At 34.8% G+C, this 13,761-nt stretch overlaps 1 protein-coding gene across 2 annotated transcripts in view; it reads left to right on the top strand.

Moving 5' to 3' along the window:
• LOC106868034 (UV radiation resistance-associated protein) overlaps window positions 1-13,761 on the top strand; it is a 62,954-nt gene that overhangs the window by 31,935 nt on the left and 17,258 nt on the right. For both annotated transcript variants that reach the window (XM_014913131.2, XM_014913132.2), the window contains exons 3-8: window positions 16-50; window positions 5,641-5,704; window positions 7,140-7,234; window positions 8,295-8,387; window positions 9,850-9,944; window positions 12,730-12,835. In XM_014913131.2, the coding sequence (XP_014768617.1) occupies window positions 16-50; window positions 5,641-5,704; window positions 7,140-7,234; window positions 8,295-8,387; window positions 9,850-9,944; window positions 12,730-12,835 (488 nt within the window). The remainder of the gene's footprint in view (window positions 1-15; window positions 51-5,640; window positions 5,705-7,139; window positions 7,235-8,294; window positions 8,388-9,849; window positions 9,945-12,729; window positions 12,836-13,761) is intronic.

Genomic DNA, 13,761 nt, shown 5'->3' with positions numbered 1-13,761 from the left:
TTTTTTTTTTTACAGCCTTTTATACCAGTGAAAAAATTTCTGGGTCTTTGGTAAGTATTATCATTACTCTAGGTTCAGATCCTGCCGAGATCAACTTTCCCCTTTCATCCTTTCTACAATAATCTATATATGCCTATTCCTAAAACAGTGCTTCACAAAGTGGGTAATATAGCCCCTGAGGGAAGGACAGGAGCTGGTAAATTTTATGTGGGTATTGGGGGTAAAGGGTGTAGTAAGAGGCACTAGATACATCTACAAGTTTTTTTTTAAATCTTTACTTGTTTAAATATTTTACATAAAAAAAAAAAAAAACGTAATGTAATATGCTAAACTGCTTTTAGCCACAATCACAACAACAAAAATAGACTTTGAACTGTGGATGATAAGTAAATAAGCAAACTTAATATATACTACCTATGCATGTAATTTATAAACAATAGTATTACTTAAATAAACAGTGTCAAAATTTGTGGATATATTTGTATATGCAATGAAAATGGCCACTGTACCTGTCATGTTAGGTAACGCCTTAATTTATATGAGCATGTGTGTGTGTGTGTGTGCGCGCGCACATGGGGTGTAATTGTATGAGTGAAGTTGTATTTTCCCTCATCTTGATGATGTGTATTCTCCAATTGTAAACAAAAACATCACTATTCATACAGGAGGTGTCATTTGCTTGCAGTACACTGCAAAAGTATGTCCAGGCTTCTTACCATGTTATGCCATCTTAGCAAACAAGCTGCATGCTGTTTGTACAAACAGTATCATCTGTTTTTAGTTTTCCATTGATCCATGCTAGCATGGAAAAGTAATAATGATTGATGCATGTGTGCGTGCACGTGTGTATATACATACATACATACATATCCACACATGCACATGCACACTCATAATGGTATTCCTCAGTTTCCATTTACTAAATTCCTTCAAATGGCATTGGCTGGCTTGAGGACCGGTGCCATGCAAAGGCACTTAGCTGTGACCGTATCTAAACCCATTTGGTTTCAAAGTAAACATCTTAACCACACAGCTTTACCTACTGTTAAAAACTTCATAAAACTTCTACTCATGGAGAGTATGATTCAAAATTCATGTTTGTGTTTGCTCCCTACCAATGCTTGACAACCAGTATTTTTGCTATTAAATAATATTGGCAAAATGTGAAAAACTTCATTAATTATATTAGTCTTGTTGGTTAGTATAAATGAGCTGTAGTGGGATGTTGGTCAAATTTACCCACTTGCTTAAAAGCTTTCATTGCCTTCCAGCATGTTGTTTTGGGCTCAGTCCCATTGTGCAGCACCTTGGGCCAGTGTTTTCTACTGTAGCTCTGAGCTGACCCAAGCATCTGAGTGGATTTGGTTGACAGAAACTGAAAAAAAGCCTGTCATGTTTGTGTGTGTGTGTGTTTGTATCTCCTTTTCTTGACATTGCATGATGGTTGTAAATGAATATCATTTGTTTCCAATCTTATGAGAAAAACAGGCTTGGTGAAGGGGTAATATTACTTTGCTTGAAAACAGGCGAATTTTGGCAACACGAAGGGTATCTGGCTGGAGAAAATCTACCTCAGTGAATTCCATCTGATCCATGCAAACCTGGAAAAGTGAATGTTATGATGATGATTTTATAGAAATGTTACTGGGAGGCTAAAAAGTGTTCTTTTTAATTTATACTTTAAAAAAATGACAAATTTTCATCTCCCCAAAATAATTTATAGTTGTGAGAAGAAAAAAAATTAATCTGCAGTTATTACATAGAAAAGTATTTTGAAGGAAAGGATAACATATATTCAGTTTATTATTGAATTTTATCATAAAAACTTGCTTAAAAATATATAATTATTAAGTAGCCATGCAACTCTTAGGTTGGTGAAGAGGAAGCAGTGAACAAACTTAAGAGAAATGAAAACAGGTTGCCCTATTCATTCATGAAGCATCAGGCTGATGGACATACAGATGAATTTAAATTGATAAGGATATTTCCTTTAAACCAGGTCAACAACTTTAATTGTTGTGAGAGTGGTGATTTACAGATACAGAGATCAGATGTATGTTTTGTATCAAAATAACAGGATGCCATCCAAAAATATGTGGCAAGCACACATGACAAATACAAGCTTCTGTTTTGTATTTTTTTTCTTTTCTTCCTTTTCATCTACAGATTAAAGGTTGTTGTTATACTATTGGCTCATAAGTGTAACATAATGATTAATAATAGCTTGTTTATTATATACTTTGCTTTGGAAGCAAATGATTTTTACATTTTAGTATGGTCACTGTATTTTCAACTAGGTAAATTTTGGGGGAGGGGGGGCAGTCGATTAGATTGACCCCAGTACACGACTGGTACTTAATTTATCAACCCCGAAAGGACGAAAGGTAAAGTTGACCTTGGCGGAATTTGAACTCGGAACGTAAAGACAGACGAAATACAGCTAAGCATTTTGGTCGGCTTGCTAACGTTTCTGCCAGCTCACCGCCTTGAGATTGTACCATTTATTTTTAACTCCACTGTGTACTTTACATCTATTTACAGCTAACTATTCTATATTGTTGTTTGTTTTGTTTATTGGAGGTGAGGGGGAGTGATCCATTATCTGTAGCTGCATACTGCTGTCATTGGTACTGGCCATAAGCAATTATATTTTTATTGCTTGTGAATTTAACTCAAAGTTATGTATAAAACATAATTGTACAGAAAGCACTGTGAAATTAAATAGGGTTCAGTAATATCTTCACCCACTAAACATAGACACATTCAGTGCCATTTAAATGTTTCTCACTTGTGGAGGCATACTTTAGTAAAGATGGAACCAGCATCTGTTGTGCAGCAAAATTATTCTACCACATAGCCAGAAATAACAATGAATATTTTCATATTTTTATCATTCATGTGATATTTTCTACTGTTTTTATCTAGTAGAATAACTTTTTGTCTTTTAGAAATGGTATTATTTATTATTAAATCCACTCCGTGCTTTGTATCATTTTAACATCTGCTTTTTCATGCTTGCATGGCTCAGACAAGAGCATGTTGAGGCAGAATTTTTCTTTAGCTAGATGCCCTTCCTGATGCTATCTCCTACCTGTTTCCAAGCAAGGCAATAATTTCCAATTCTGTTAAACAACCAACAGCCTGGGTTTGGTTATGTGGGGTTCTGGAAACAAATGTCACTGTTTGGCTGAGCTATTTGTTTACAAAGATTGCAACATGTCAAGGCATTTTAAAAAAGCCCAAACATGCTCTTGCAATTGACTGCAAACAAACAAACCATCTGATATGCCAAGTTTTACAATGTGATCACACATGTAAGCAACAGAAAATATGAATTCACTCTCAAAAACACACAGTCACTTATACATGTACACAATGAGCTCTTTTGAATTTCCATCTACCAAAATCATTCACATGGCTTTGGTTGACCTGTAGCTATTGTAGAAGACCACTTATCTGAAGTTCCTTGTAGCGGGACTGAACACAAAGCCATTTGGTTGGGAAACAATAAATAATCACTTCTCTTTTCTATTTGAAAAATACAAAAATGTAAATTATTCTACAAAATGAAAATGGGAACAAAAATGTTGTGTGAGTGATTCAAAAAGATATTATGTTAATGAAAGAAAAAACTAGACTGCATTTTGATTCAGATATTAAAAGTACAAAGATATTCATTATCATTTCAGTCTATAAATAGTCTTTGGCTGATAGTCAGAGAAGGGACTTAACTACATTGTAGAATGGTTCTACTGCACAACTTGGTTTCATCTCTAAAAAGCAAAAACCTTGCTAATTTGAATCTACTTCCTCTGATGGAAATCAAATATGTTATTAAGTAGTCTTTTCCAGTTAATTAGTTTGTTACTGCACTATTTTTCCTTTTTTTATATTTGAATTGTTTTTGTGGTATAACTATACATGTATGACCTCCTACTGACTTTCTTCATAACTTTCTGAAGACTACATATGTTTTAATAACATTATCTACAAATATATTTCTGGTGGTGTAGATTACGATTATGTCAGAATTTGATTTAAAGAAAACTTGGGGGAGGTTGGATAATTCACACCCCTCAACTTTGTTTCCTCATACATTTTGTTAAAGTGTATAAATTATCCGACCCTCACTCCAATTTTTTTCACCCGGCATCAAATTTTGACGCATTCATAATCTACATCATCTGAAATGTACTTGTAGAAAATTTTATCAAGAAATAGCCATTTTTCAGAAAATTATGAAGAATCAAAGTTGGTGTTTTGATGGCAAAGGAGATACACACATCTGTACAGGGTGCATAAGATATTTGAGGATAGACCTTTTTTGGGTCATTGCTGCATATTTTGCTCACTCTGTATAGTCTTTGTTTCAGAAAATAATAATGGCAGACCCTCAGCTTACTTAAGAAATGAAGAGGTATGCTGTTATTGTGGCTATAAAGGCTGAGCATAGCAATTAAGAAATAACTCTATTTTTAAAAGTTGCTAGATCTTTCGTCTACAAAGTTTGTAAGGAGCTAGAGACTGAAGATAGAAACGTATCACCAGTATCAAAGCATAAAAAGCATTCCCAACACTCTAAAATCATCAGAACACCTGAATTTATCCAGCAAGTTCAACAGACCATTGGTTACAATCCCAGAAAGTCCATGAGGTCAATTGCAAAAGATCTCCATGTGTCAGAAGGAACAGTTAGAAATGTTGTTCACGAAGACATCAGATATAAGTTTTATATGATGAGGAAAAATCAATTTGTAAGAAAAAGCAAAAGAAAATCACTACATCAGATCTAAAAGGCTTTTAAACAATCTGAAAAATCCAGCAGAATATTTGGTTTGGTTTGCCACTAATGAGAAAAACTTCGACCAAGATCAAAAAGTTAACTGAAGAAATGACAGATGGTTATGTGCAGACCCTTCTGAAGTTTTAAGTGTCATACATGTAAAATTTCCTGCAACTGTCATGGTTTTAGGGGTTGTCAGCAATGAACAACGTGATACCTCCTTACTCCTTTCCACAAGGCCTTAAAGTTAACTCTGACACCTACATTGAGGTCCTGGAAATAATTGTTAAATCCTGGATAAACTGTGTATGCAATGGAAGGCCATATGTGTTTCAGTAAGACTCTGCACTACCACACATGGCTTTAATAACACAGCAATGGAGGGCTGAAAATTTTCATGATCACATAATTCCCCCAGATCTCAATCCATTAGACTATTACATGTGGAGCGTTGTTGGGAGAGAGGTTAATGAACACGCCCATAACACCAAAAATTCTTTGAAAGCTGACATAGTCAGAGTAATGTTCAAAATGAACCAGGACCACTTGATTCGAGTATATAGATGATTTAGATCTTGTATAGAAGCAGTTGTTGAAGCTGAAGGTGGTTTTATTGAATAACATAAAAAAAGGTTTATCTTTATCCTCATAGCATTTCTTGATAAAGTGATTATCTGTTATTATATATCTGTTTTTTTATAAACATAAATCTGTCCTCATATATCTGACACACCCTGTAGTTATGCTGTTTTTGTTGTGACAAAATAATTTCCCACTAATTAAATAATTTAATGTACAGTTAAGTTTGTTTTTTATAAAGAAAAAATACTGTTTACTGTATATTTTCAATTTTCCAGAATCCAACATGGCAGGCCTTTGATCTCACAACTAAATCTGAAGAGGTTGAGACAAGTAAAAAGTGTATCCTTTTTCAAATTAGGTTTCTCATCAAACAGGATTTGACTCAAGTCATGCTGCTATTTGCTAATTCCAGTTAGTGTTGAATAATTGTCTTCAAATTTAAGTGCTATGATACCAGGAAGTTGAGTAAGATATATTCACTGTCTTAGTGAGAACCATGGCTAGATTTAGACATTCATTAAATAAGCTACAGCTTGAAACCTCTCAAAATATGGATTTTTTAATTATTTTTACAATTTGTTAGAGTTTCATTATTCATGATGATTTAACTTTTTTAGGAACAATTAACATTAACAAATTAATCCTAAATATTAAAAAAAAGGATTATTAGTTTTGCAGTTTAAAAGATTTTGTTATTTTATAGTTATGCATTTGAGAAGAGTAACCCTCTTATTTTGCATGGATCTGTTATCATCTTGGCTGCATTCTTACTCTAGTTGTTATACAACTCAGTTCTCTGTTAATTATTTCTTAATAGGGTCTCTACAGAACCTCTTAGCTTGAAACTTCACTATGCCTAAAGCTGGCCCTGTCTTAGAGCACAGTAATGAAATAGGAATTATGACACTTCAGCCAAGATGGTGATAGCTTATTCATTCAAGTTTGTGCTTAACCATTAGACCATGCAAGCAATCTAAGTAAGGTTTGGAATCGTCGTCATGTGGCCAGTAGCTCATTATTTTGTATTTATATTCCTGTAGGATAGATGCATTGCCTTCATTAACCCTTTATCATTCAGATTATTCTGTCAAATGTAATGCTCATTTATTCTGATTCTTTTAAAGACATCATGCATTGTCTCATAGCTTTGAGATTTTGATGGTGTGATTGTTTATTTTTAGAATGACATTGTCAACTAATATGTAAGAGGCTAGATCTAACCAAGTTGATCATAAAACAGATAGAATATTTGGGCCGGATATAGCTGGTTTAAATGCTAAAGGGTCAAACATGTCATTAGGACTGAAATAAAATGTATCTCTTTGCTGAAATGATTGTGTTGGTTGTAATATTAGAAATGTTGAGGGGAAAAAATGTTGTCCAAGAAAACTAGTGTTGTCTGCATCAGCCAAAACAAAAAGTTAATAAAATGCATAAAATTTGATGAGAGTATGTACTGCAAGGAAGAGCAAGCTCTGATATTTTAGGCACAGTCCATTTCTGGAAACCCACACACGATTTGACTTAAAAGGCTACTCCATGTGGTGCTGTTTAAGCAAGGCTTTAGCCAATAATGGCCAAAGACTATTGTAAGTTTTATATATGTCTATATATTATGAATGTGTGTGTGCTGCATCATTTTATTGCAAATTCCTATGGGATTTATAGATAACTCACTATCTTTCTTTTCTTTCTAACCTCACAGTAAAATGTTTAATTTCTATTCTACCTGGTTTTGAAATCTTGCTTTAAAGTTTTCTTTAACTCTCACTAGCATTGCTAGTTAGGGTTTGGGTTGGTCATGATGTCTTCAAACTTTTCTTAGAATGGGAAGTGTTTTTATCCTGTCTTCACCTACAGGATACAAAAGTAAGTTGATTTCATCTTTGTTTTTAAGTTTTTTAATATTTTTCTCAAAAGATTTTCATTTCCATATATGTAAATTGTGCTAAGATAATTTGGTTATATTATCAGTAATGATATTAGGGAAGCAGACTGGCAAAGTTCATTGAGGATTGAACAAAATACTTTGCAGTATTCAATTACAGCTCACCCAATTCATTATGCTCTGAGTTCAAATCCTGCCAAAGTCAGCTTTACCTTCTTTTTTTCCTTCTGGAGTGGATAAAATAAAGTACCAGTTAAGTTTTGGGGTCAATTTAATTTACTTACCCAACTACCCACTACTAAAATTTGTAACCTTGTACTTAGGTTAGAAATAGTTATTGATAATGATACAGGTCAACAGTCCCCAATCTTTTTTTTGCTCCATAGACTGGTTTCATGCAAGACATTTTTTTCCTCAGACTAGAGAAGCATACACATAACAAAACACAGCAAAATAGATAATATATATTTAATTACTCTATATCTATATCTATATATATATATATATATGTAATGTAAAAATATCCTGCAGACTGTGATAGTCAATAAAATAAAAATAAAATTTTAGAATTTATTCTTTATGTGGCCTGGTGTCAAATGATCCATAACCCAGTGGTTGGGAACCTCTGATATAGGTGTTCAAATTCTTCTGTGGCCAGCTTAACCTTTAATATTTTGGGATGAAAGTGTGTAGCTAAGTGGTATTTTACTGATACTTTATTTTATCAGTCCCCAGAAAGATGAAAGTAAAGTTAACCTTGACTTCATTTGAACTCAGAATACATATACTTACTGGCAAAGCATTTTTTATCCAATGCACTCATGACTCTGTAAATTCACTCATGATAAAAATTGAAAAGTATTAAGGCTGATATTTGTATGTTTTTTAAATAGAAAACTATTATATTGACGTATGAACCTATTAATTTTAATAAGGAATGTTTTGTTTTTTAACTAACCAGTGTAAGGTTTCCAGTTAATAAATAGTATTTGTGAAATTGTTTCTAATGTCAAATTTGTTTTTTCTGTTTGTCTTTTGTAGACTATGAAAGATGGAATCCGGTTCCCTCCAAACAGCCTTGTGTTTGGCATGTTTCACCATTTCTTTGTTGCACCAACAGAAGAAGAATTAGAAGTGAGTTTATAGTTTAATTACTAAATGTGCATAGGAGGCCTTCACTCTTTATTGATACATATTTTCCTTTATCTCCCTCATATTAAAATAGACTTACATAAAAGGTAATATTTATCCCCACTTAAAAGTGGATGTTGTGTTAGAAGAGAGAACACTGTGATAGTTACCATGAGAGAATCTCTCATATGGTCTTTTATGCATATAACCACTCTTGTTTATATTATTAGTGAAGTGGCAATGGCAGTTGATTTATCTCCTGCTAGCAGTATAAACATGAGTGTTTATATGCACCAAAAGACCATAGGAAAGGTTCTCTCATGGTAACTATCGCAGTATTCTTTGTTCTTACACTACATCCCCTTTTAAAAGGGGATACATATTACCTTTTGGTATTAAAGCTGTTTCTGTCACTATTCATTATTTAGGCCTACAAAACTTGTGTTCATGAACTAATGTGGGAAAGTCTAATTAATAGATGTAAGCATGGCTGTGCAGTTCAGAAGTTCACCATATGGTTCCAGGTTTAGTCCCACTACATGTCATCTTGGGCAAGTGCCCCAGACCAACAAGAGCTTTTTGAATGGATTCATCAAACTAATACACCTGCTTGTTGTTCCTTCACCTGTCTTTGTCTTTTGTTTTCTGTACCTTTGAACCACACACACACACACACACACACATACATATATACAACAGGGTTCTTTCAAGGTTTTTTTTCTTTTCTCTCCATCAAGAAACCTATTCTGCTCCAACATGTTCTCTCATACTTTAACCACTCATCTCTTAGCATAATGCCACCTCTCCATGGGTTCATAGTTTTGCAAGTTGCATAGCAACTTTACTAGTGCTGGTGCCATACAAAAATCACCCAGTATACACTAATCCAATTTATGCTTGTCACATACAAAGTCTATTGCAGTTCTATCTGATTTGATATTTCTAAATATTTGGTGTTCTTTCCACTCTATTTTTTTTTTTCATATGTTCTTCAATTTCTACCACTTCACCATTCAGTTTGACATTTGATCTTCTCATCTACTTTGAGTTTTTCTAGTGACAATGCCTTCCTGCAGTCAACTATAGGTGGCTATAGATTAGTCTTTGTGCTATGGCAGACGAATGTAAGATCCTTATGCAAAGGATCAACTGATAAAAAAAAAACCACCATTACCATTGCAGGCACACCACTTTATACTAGAGTCATTGCTCTTATTAGAATTAAAACATAGATATAAAACCATAGAAAGTAGAAAAATCTTTTTTTTTTAAATTTTTCTTTAATCTTTGTATACAAATTTATATTTATTTCTCTCTGTATTTTGTATCCAAACTTCTAATTTTAACTAGACTGGTTTTAAGTTGCCTTCTTGCTTATATTTTCATTGTAAGTTGTATTCCTTATTTCTTATTCTCACATGAATCTTGCATATTCATTAATTACATGTTTAATTTCTTATTTCAGAAATGTACTAAATTCCCTAGAGATATTTCTCGTTCATTTTATCAAACAGAACATTCCAATCTCATATTTTCGTATGGACACAGTTCTCTAACGAGGTAAGCTTAAATTCATAAGCAAAACTGTTATCTCTAGGAAAATTATTGGAGTAAATTAATCCACCTGCAGACCAAATCAACACCCATTTTCCTTCACTTTTAACTTTGACATACAGCCTTGTGTGTTCATATTAGAAGCTGGTATTTATAGAAATTCAAAATAAGATAGTTCATTCAAAATTAGATATTTTATTGGCAGAATTGATAGAGCATCAGACCAAATACCTTCTAGTATTTAGTTCATCCCTTTACAGTCCAAATTCAATGAAATAAGTACTAGCCAAGTATTGGAGTTGGTATAATCAACTGATTCCTACCCAACTCAGCACTTGGCAGCTAGTTTTTCTAGCCCTTTTTTTTGGTGTCATGTTTTTGTTTTCCATTGCAGAAATGATTTTTAAAGAGAAATGTTTTAAATATGGTGACACTTGTATTTAAAAGCAATAAAAATGGAAAAGTGAGAGGCAAAATGAACAGAGAAATAGAGTATCTCACTTCAGTTAAACAGAATGCAAAAAACGTGACTTTCCCACCTCCATCTTACTTCATCAGCATGTGACATTTACTGTAACATAACAACTGTTGGCCCTGCTATATTACAAGTCACCAACAATCCCTGTGTGAGTTATGTTGAAGAGGGTGATGGTGACAGTAGTGACAAGGAGATCAGTAGTAGAACTTTAGCACCTACAACAGTAGCAACATCTCGTGACCTGGAGCTAGCTTGGAAACAAGGTCACTTACTTAAGCTAAGATCATGTTTCAATGTAGTAATGAGACCAGAATATCTTGTTTACAGTCATTCATGCTTGTCAGTGACTAAAAAGTGTACACAGGCCTAGTTCAAGTGGAGTGTTAATGTTGTTCCGGAACGGTCTGCATCTCAAAATATAGACAATCTTCCTGATTTTTGGTGGTAAGTCAAGAGTCCAAGATTTAACAGCAAATCAACAATTCAAGCTACTGACCAGTTATGTCTCTATGTGACTTCTTCAGGCATCTAGAGACATTCTTGTAATGTCCCACTCATAAATACTAGTGGGTTTTTAGAATGGCATCTTAGACACACACTGGGATTATATTGGACTATCTGATAGATGTGAGTGATGGCATTACAAGTCTACTCAACCAGTTCCAGCTATCTGGTGGGCACCCACTGGATTTTTTTAATATGCCATTGTAGACATAGATAAACGGTACTGTCACTTTCAGATCGAATCTAGATCAATATTCATTAGGTTAGTGGATAGGGATAACATAGGGCATCCATGATGTCAGATGGTCAGCTGCACAAATCACAAGTTTATCATCTGCACAGTTGACCTATATAATATTCTTAGACAGGAGCCAGATTGTTGGAAGCTGAATGTGTCATTCCCTGCCTGGAAAGCCTACAGTAACTGGATTAGCAATGTAGTTAAACTGGAGTTGATGAGTGATTGTAAACAACTGGTAGTGGCATTCTCTGAAGTGAGCCCTTAGAGTAAAACTATGTAAGTAATACTAGAAAGCAATAGATTACAGAGATGGGGCTAATTAGCAGAATATAAGTGGCAATTAGCAATGGCATCGTGAATGTGCCAACAGAAAAAATGATTCTCAATTACTTCTTTAAAATGAAATATGAAGATTGCATTGTCAGATCTCTTAGACATTGGAGCACAAAACCATTTGATTGTTCCACAAAAAAATATACCCTTCATGGTTTGTCAAAAACCACAAGGGGCAGGATTTATTCAAATCCAGGTAGGCAGTGGTTTTCCAACTTCACTTTTCTTAACTGTTTTGAGTGTTGTAATGACCTAAGGATAATAAACTTAAATGTCTATTTTGATGGCCTATTGTGACTCTTTGCATAAAGCTGGAGTGTCATGAAAAAAAAAAAAAGCAACAGCTGTGAGTTGTGAGAAGCAAATCACTTTTGTCAGCCAGTTTGTCCTATGGATACATGGCAAATTTTTGACTTCTCTCTTAACTTATATATGTTGCAACAGGTAACAGATTGGGGACATTCCCAGCTGTGTTAACTGGGAAGTGATGGTATTGAGGAAGAAAAGAAACTAGTGATATTGATAAATTCCGGCCCATAACTCTGCTGAATGCAGAGATTAAGATTTTGCCCAATGTATTATCAAAAATGTTAAAATGATGAACCAAATGGCTAACAGTATAAAGTTTCATATCTCTACTTTATTAGTTAAGTTGATTCCACTCCATTTGTATAAAATTGTGTTACTGTGTCAAGGGATGGGGAAAATTATTATTGAAGCTATTATCATCAGCATCATCATCATCATTATTATTATAATTATTAAGGCAGCAAGCTGACAGAATTACTAGCATGCCTGACAAAATGCTTAGCAGTATTTTGTCTGTCCTTACGTTCTGAGTTCAAATTTTGCTGAGGTCGACTGATAAATTAAGTACCAGTGAAACCCGGGTTGATGTAATCAACTAGTCCCCTCCCACCAAATTTCAGGTCTCGTGCTTTTAGTAGAAAAGATTATTATTATTATTATTATTGTTATTATTATTATTATGGCAGTGAGCTGACAGAATCATTAGCATGCCAGGGAAAAAAGTTTGGTGGCATTTCATCCATCTTCACGTTGTGAGTTCAAATTCTGCTTGGGTCAACTTTATCTTTCATCCTTCTGGAGTCAATAAAATAAGTACCAGTTGAGTACTGGGGTTGAAGCAATCGACTTACCCCTTCCCCAAAATTATTGGCCTTGTGCCAAAATTTGAAATCGTTATTATTGTTGTTGTTTGGTCTTTGTTACAGAATCAATACAATACTGCGTGCTATCAGACAAAATAAAGCATCTGCCAAAAGACTTCGACATGATATTCAACAACAACTTCAAGCATCAAAGGAGAGGAATAAAAAGGTACAGCTTATGAAAGAAACTTATATTTTTGCGAGTTTTGTCTGAATTCCCAATATACAAATTGCTAGTCCAATATCCTAATCACTGTCTTAAATCTTTTGATACCAACCTTCTTGAGACCACCCTTATTTTTATGATTGGTAGAACCTTTTTGTTTTAAAGTGGTCTACATTAAAACCATCCATCAAAATTTTATATAAATTCAAGTTCCAAACACTACTCTCTTTACTTTTTACTCTTTTACTTGTTTCAGTCATTTTTTGACTGCGGCCATGCTGGAGCACCGCCTTTAGTCGAGAAAATCGACCCCAGGACTTATTCTTTGTAAGCCTAATACTTATTCTATCGGTCTCTTTTTGCCGAACCGCTAAGTTACGGGGACGTAAACACACCAGCATCGGTTGTCAAGCGATGTTGTGGGGAGAAACACAGACATACAAACACACATACATATATATATGTATGGTTTTTTGGACATGTGGTGAGAATGAATGAGAATAGCTGCGTGAAACAGTGCCACTCCCTAACAGTTGAGGGAACCCGTGGAAGAGGTAGGCCCAGGAAGACCTGGGCTGAGGTGGTGAGGCAAGACCTTCGAACATTGGGCCTCACCGAGGCGATGACTACTGACCGAGACCTTTGGAAATGTGCTGTGCGTGAGAAGACCCGGCAAGCCAAGTGAGATCGTTGCCAAGGCCCCTGGACTGACTCTTGTGCGGGTGCACATAAGATGTACCATCCTGAGCGTGACCGTTGCCTGTGCCGCCTGACTGGCCTTGTAGGGTTTTCGAGCGAGATCGTTGCCAGTGCCCCTGGACTGGCTCTTGTGCGGGTGGCACATAAAAGACACCATTTCGAGCGTGGCCGTTTTCGTGCGGGTGACACGTAAAAGCACCCACTACACTCTCTGAGTGGTTGGCGTTAGG

Source organism: Octopus bimaculoides, chromosome 9 (assembly GCF_001194135.2).
Source record: "Octopus bimaculoides isolate UCB-OBI-ISO-001 chromosome 9, ASM119413v2, whole genome shotgun sequence".
Taxonomy (NCBI): Eukaryota; Metazoa; Mollusca; class Cephalopoda; order Octopoda; family Octopodidae; genus Octopus; species Octopus bimaculoides.
The sequence above is the reverse complement of the archived record's forward strand: the minus strand, read 5'-3'. Positions and strand labels throughout refer to the sequence as shown.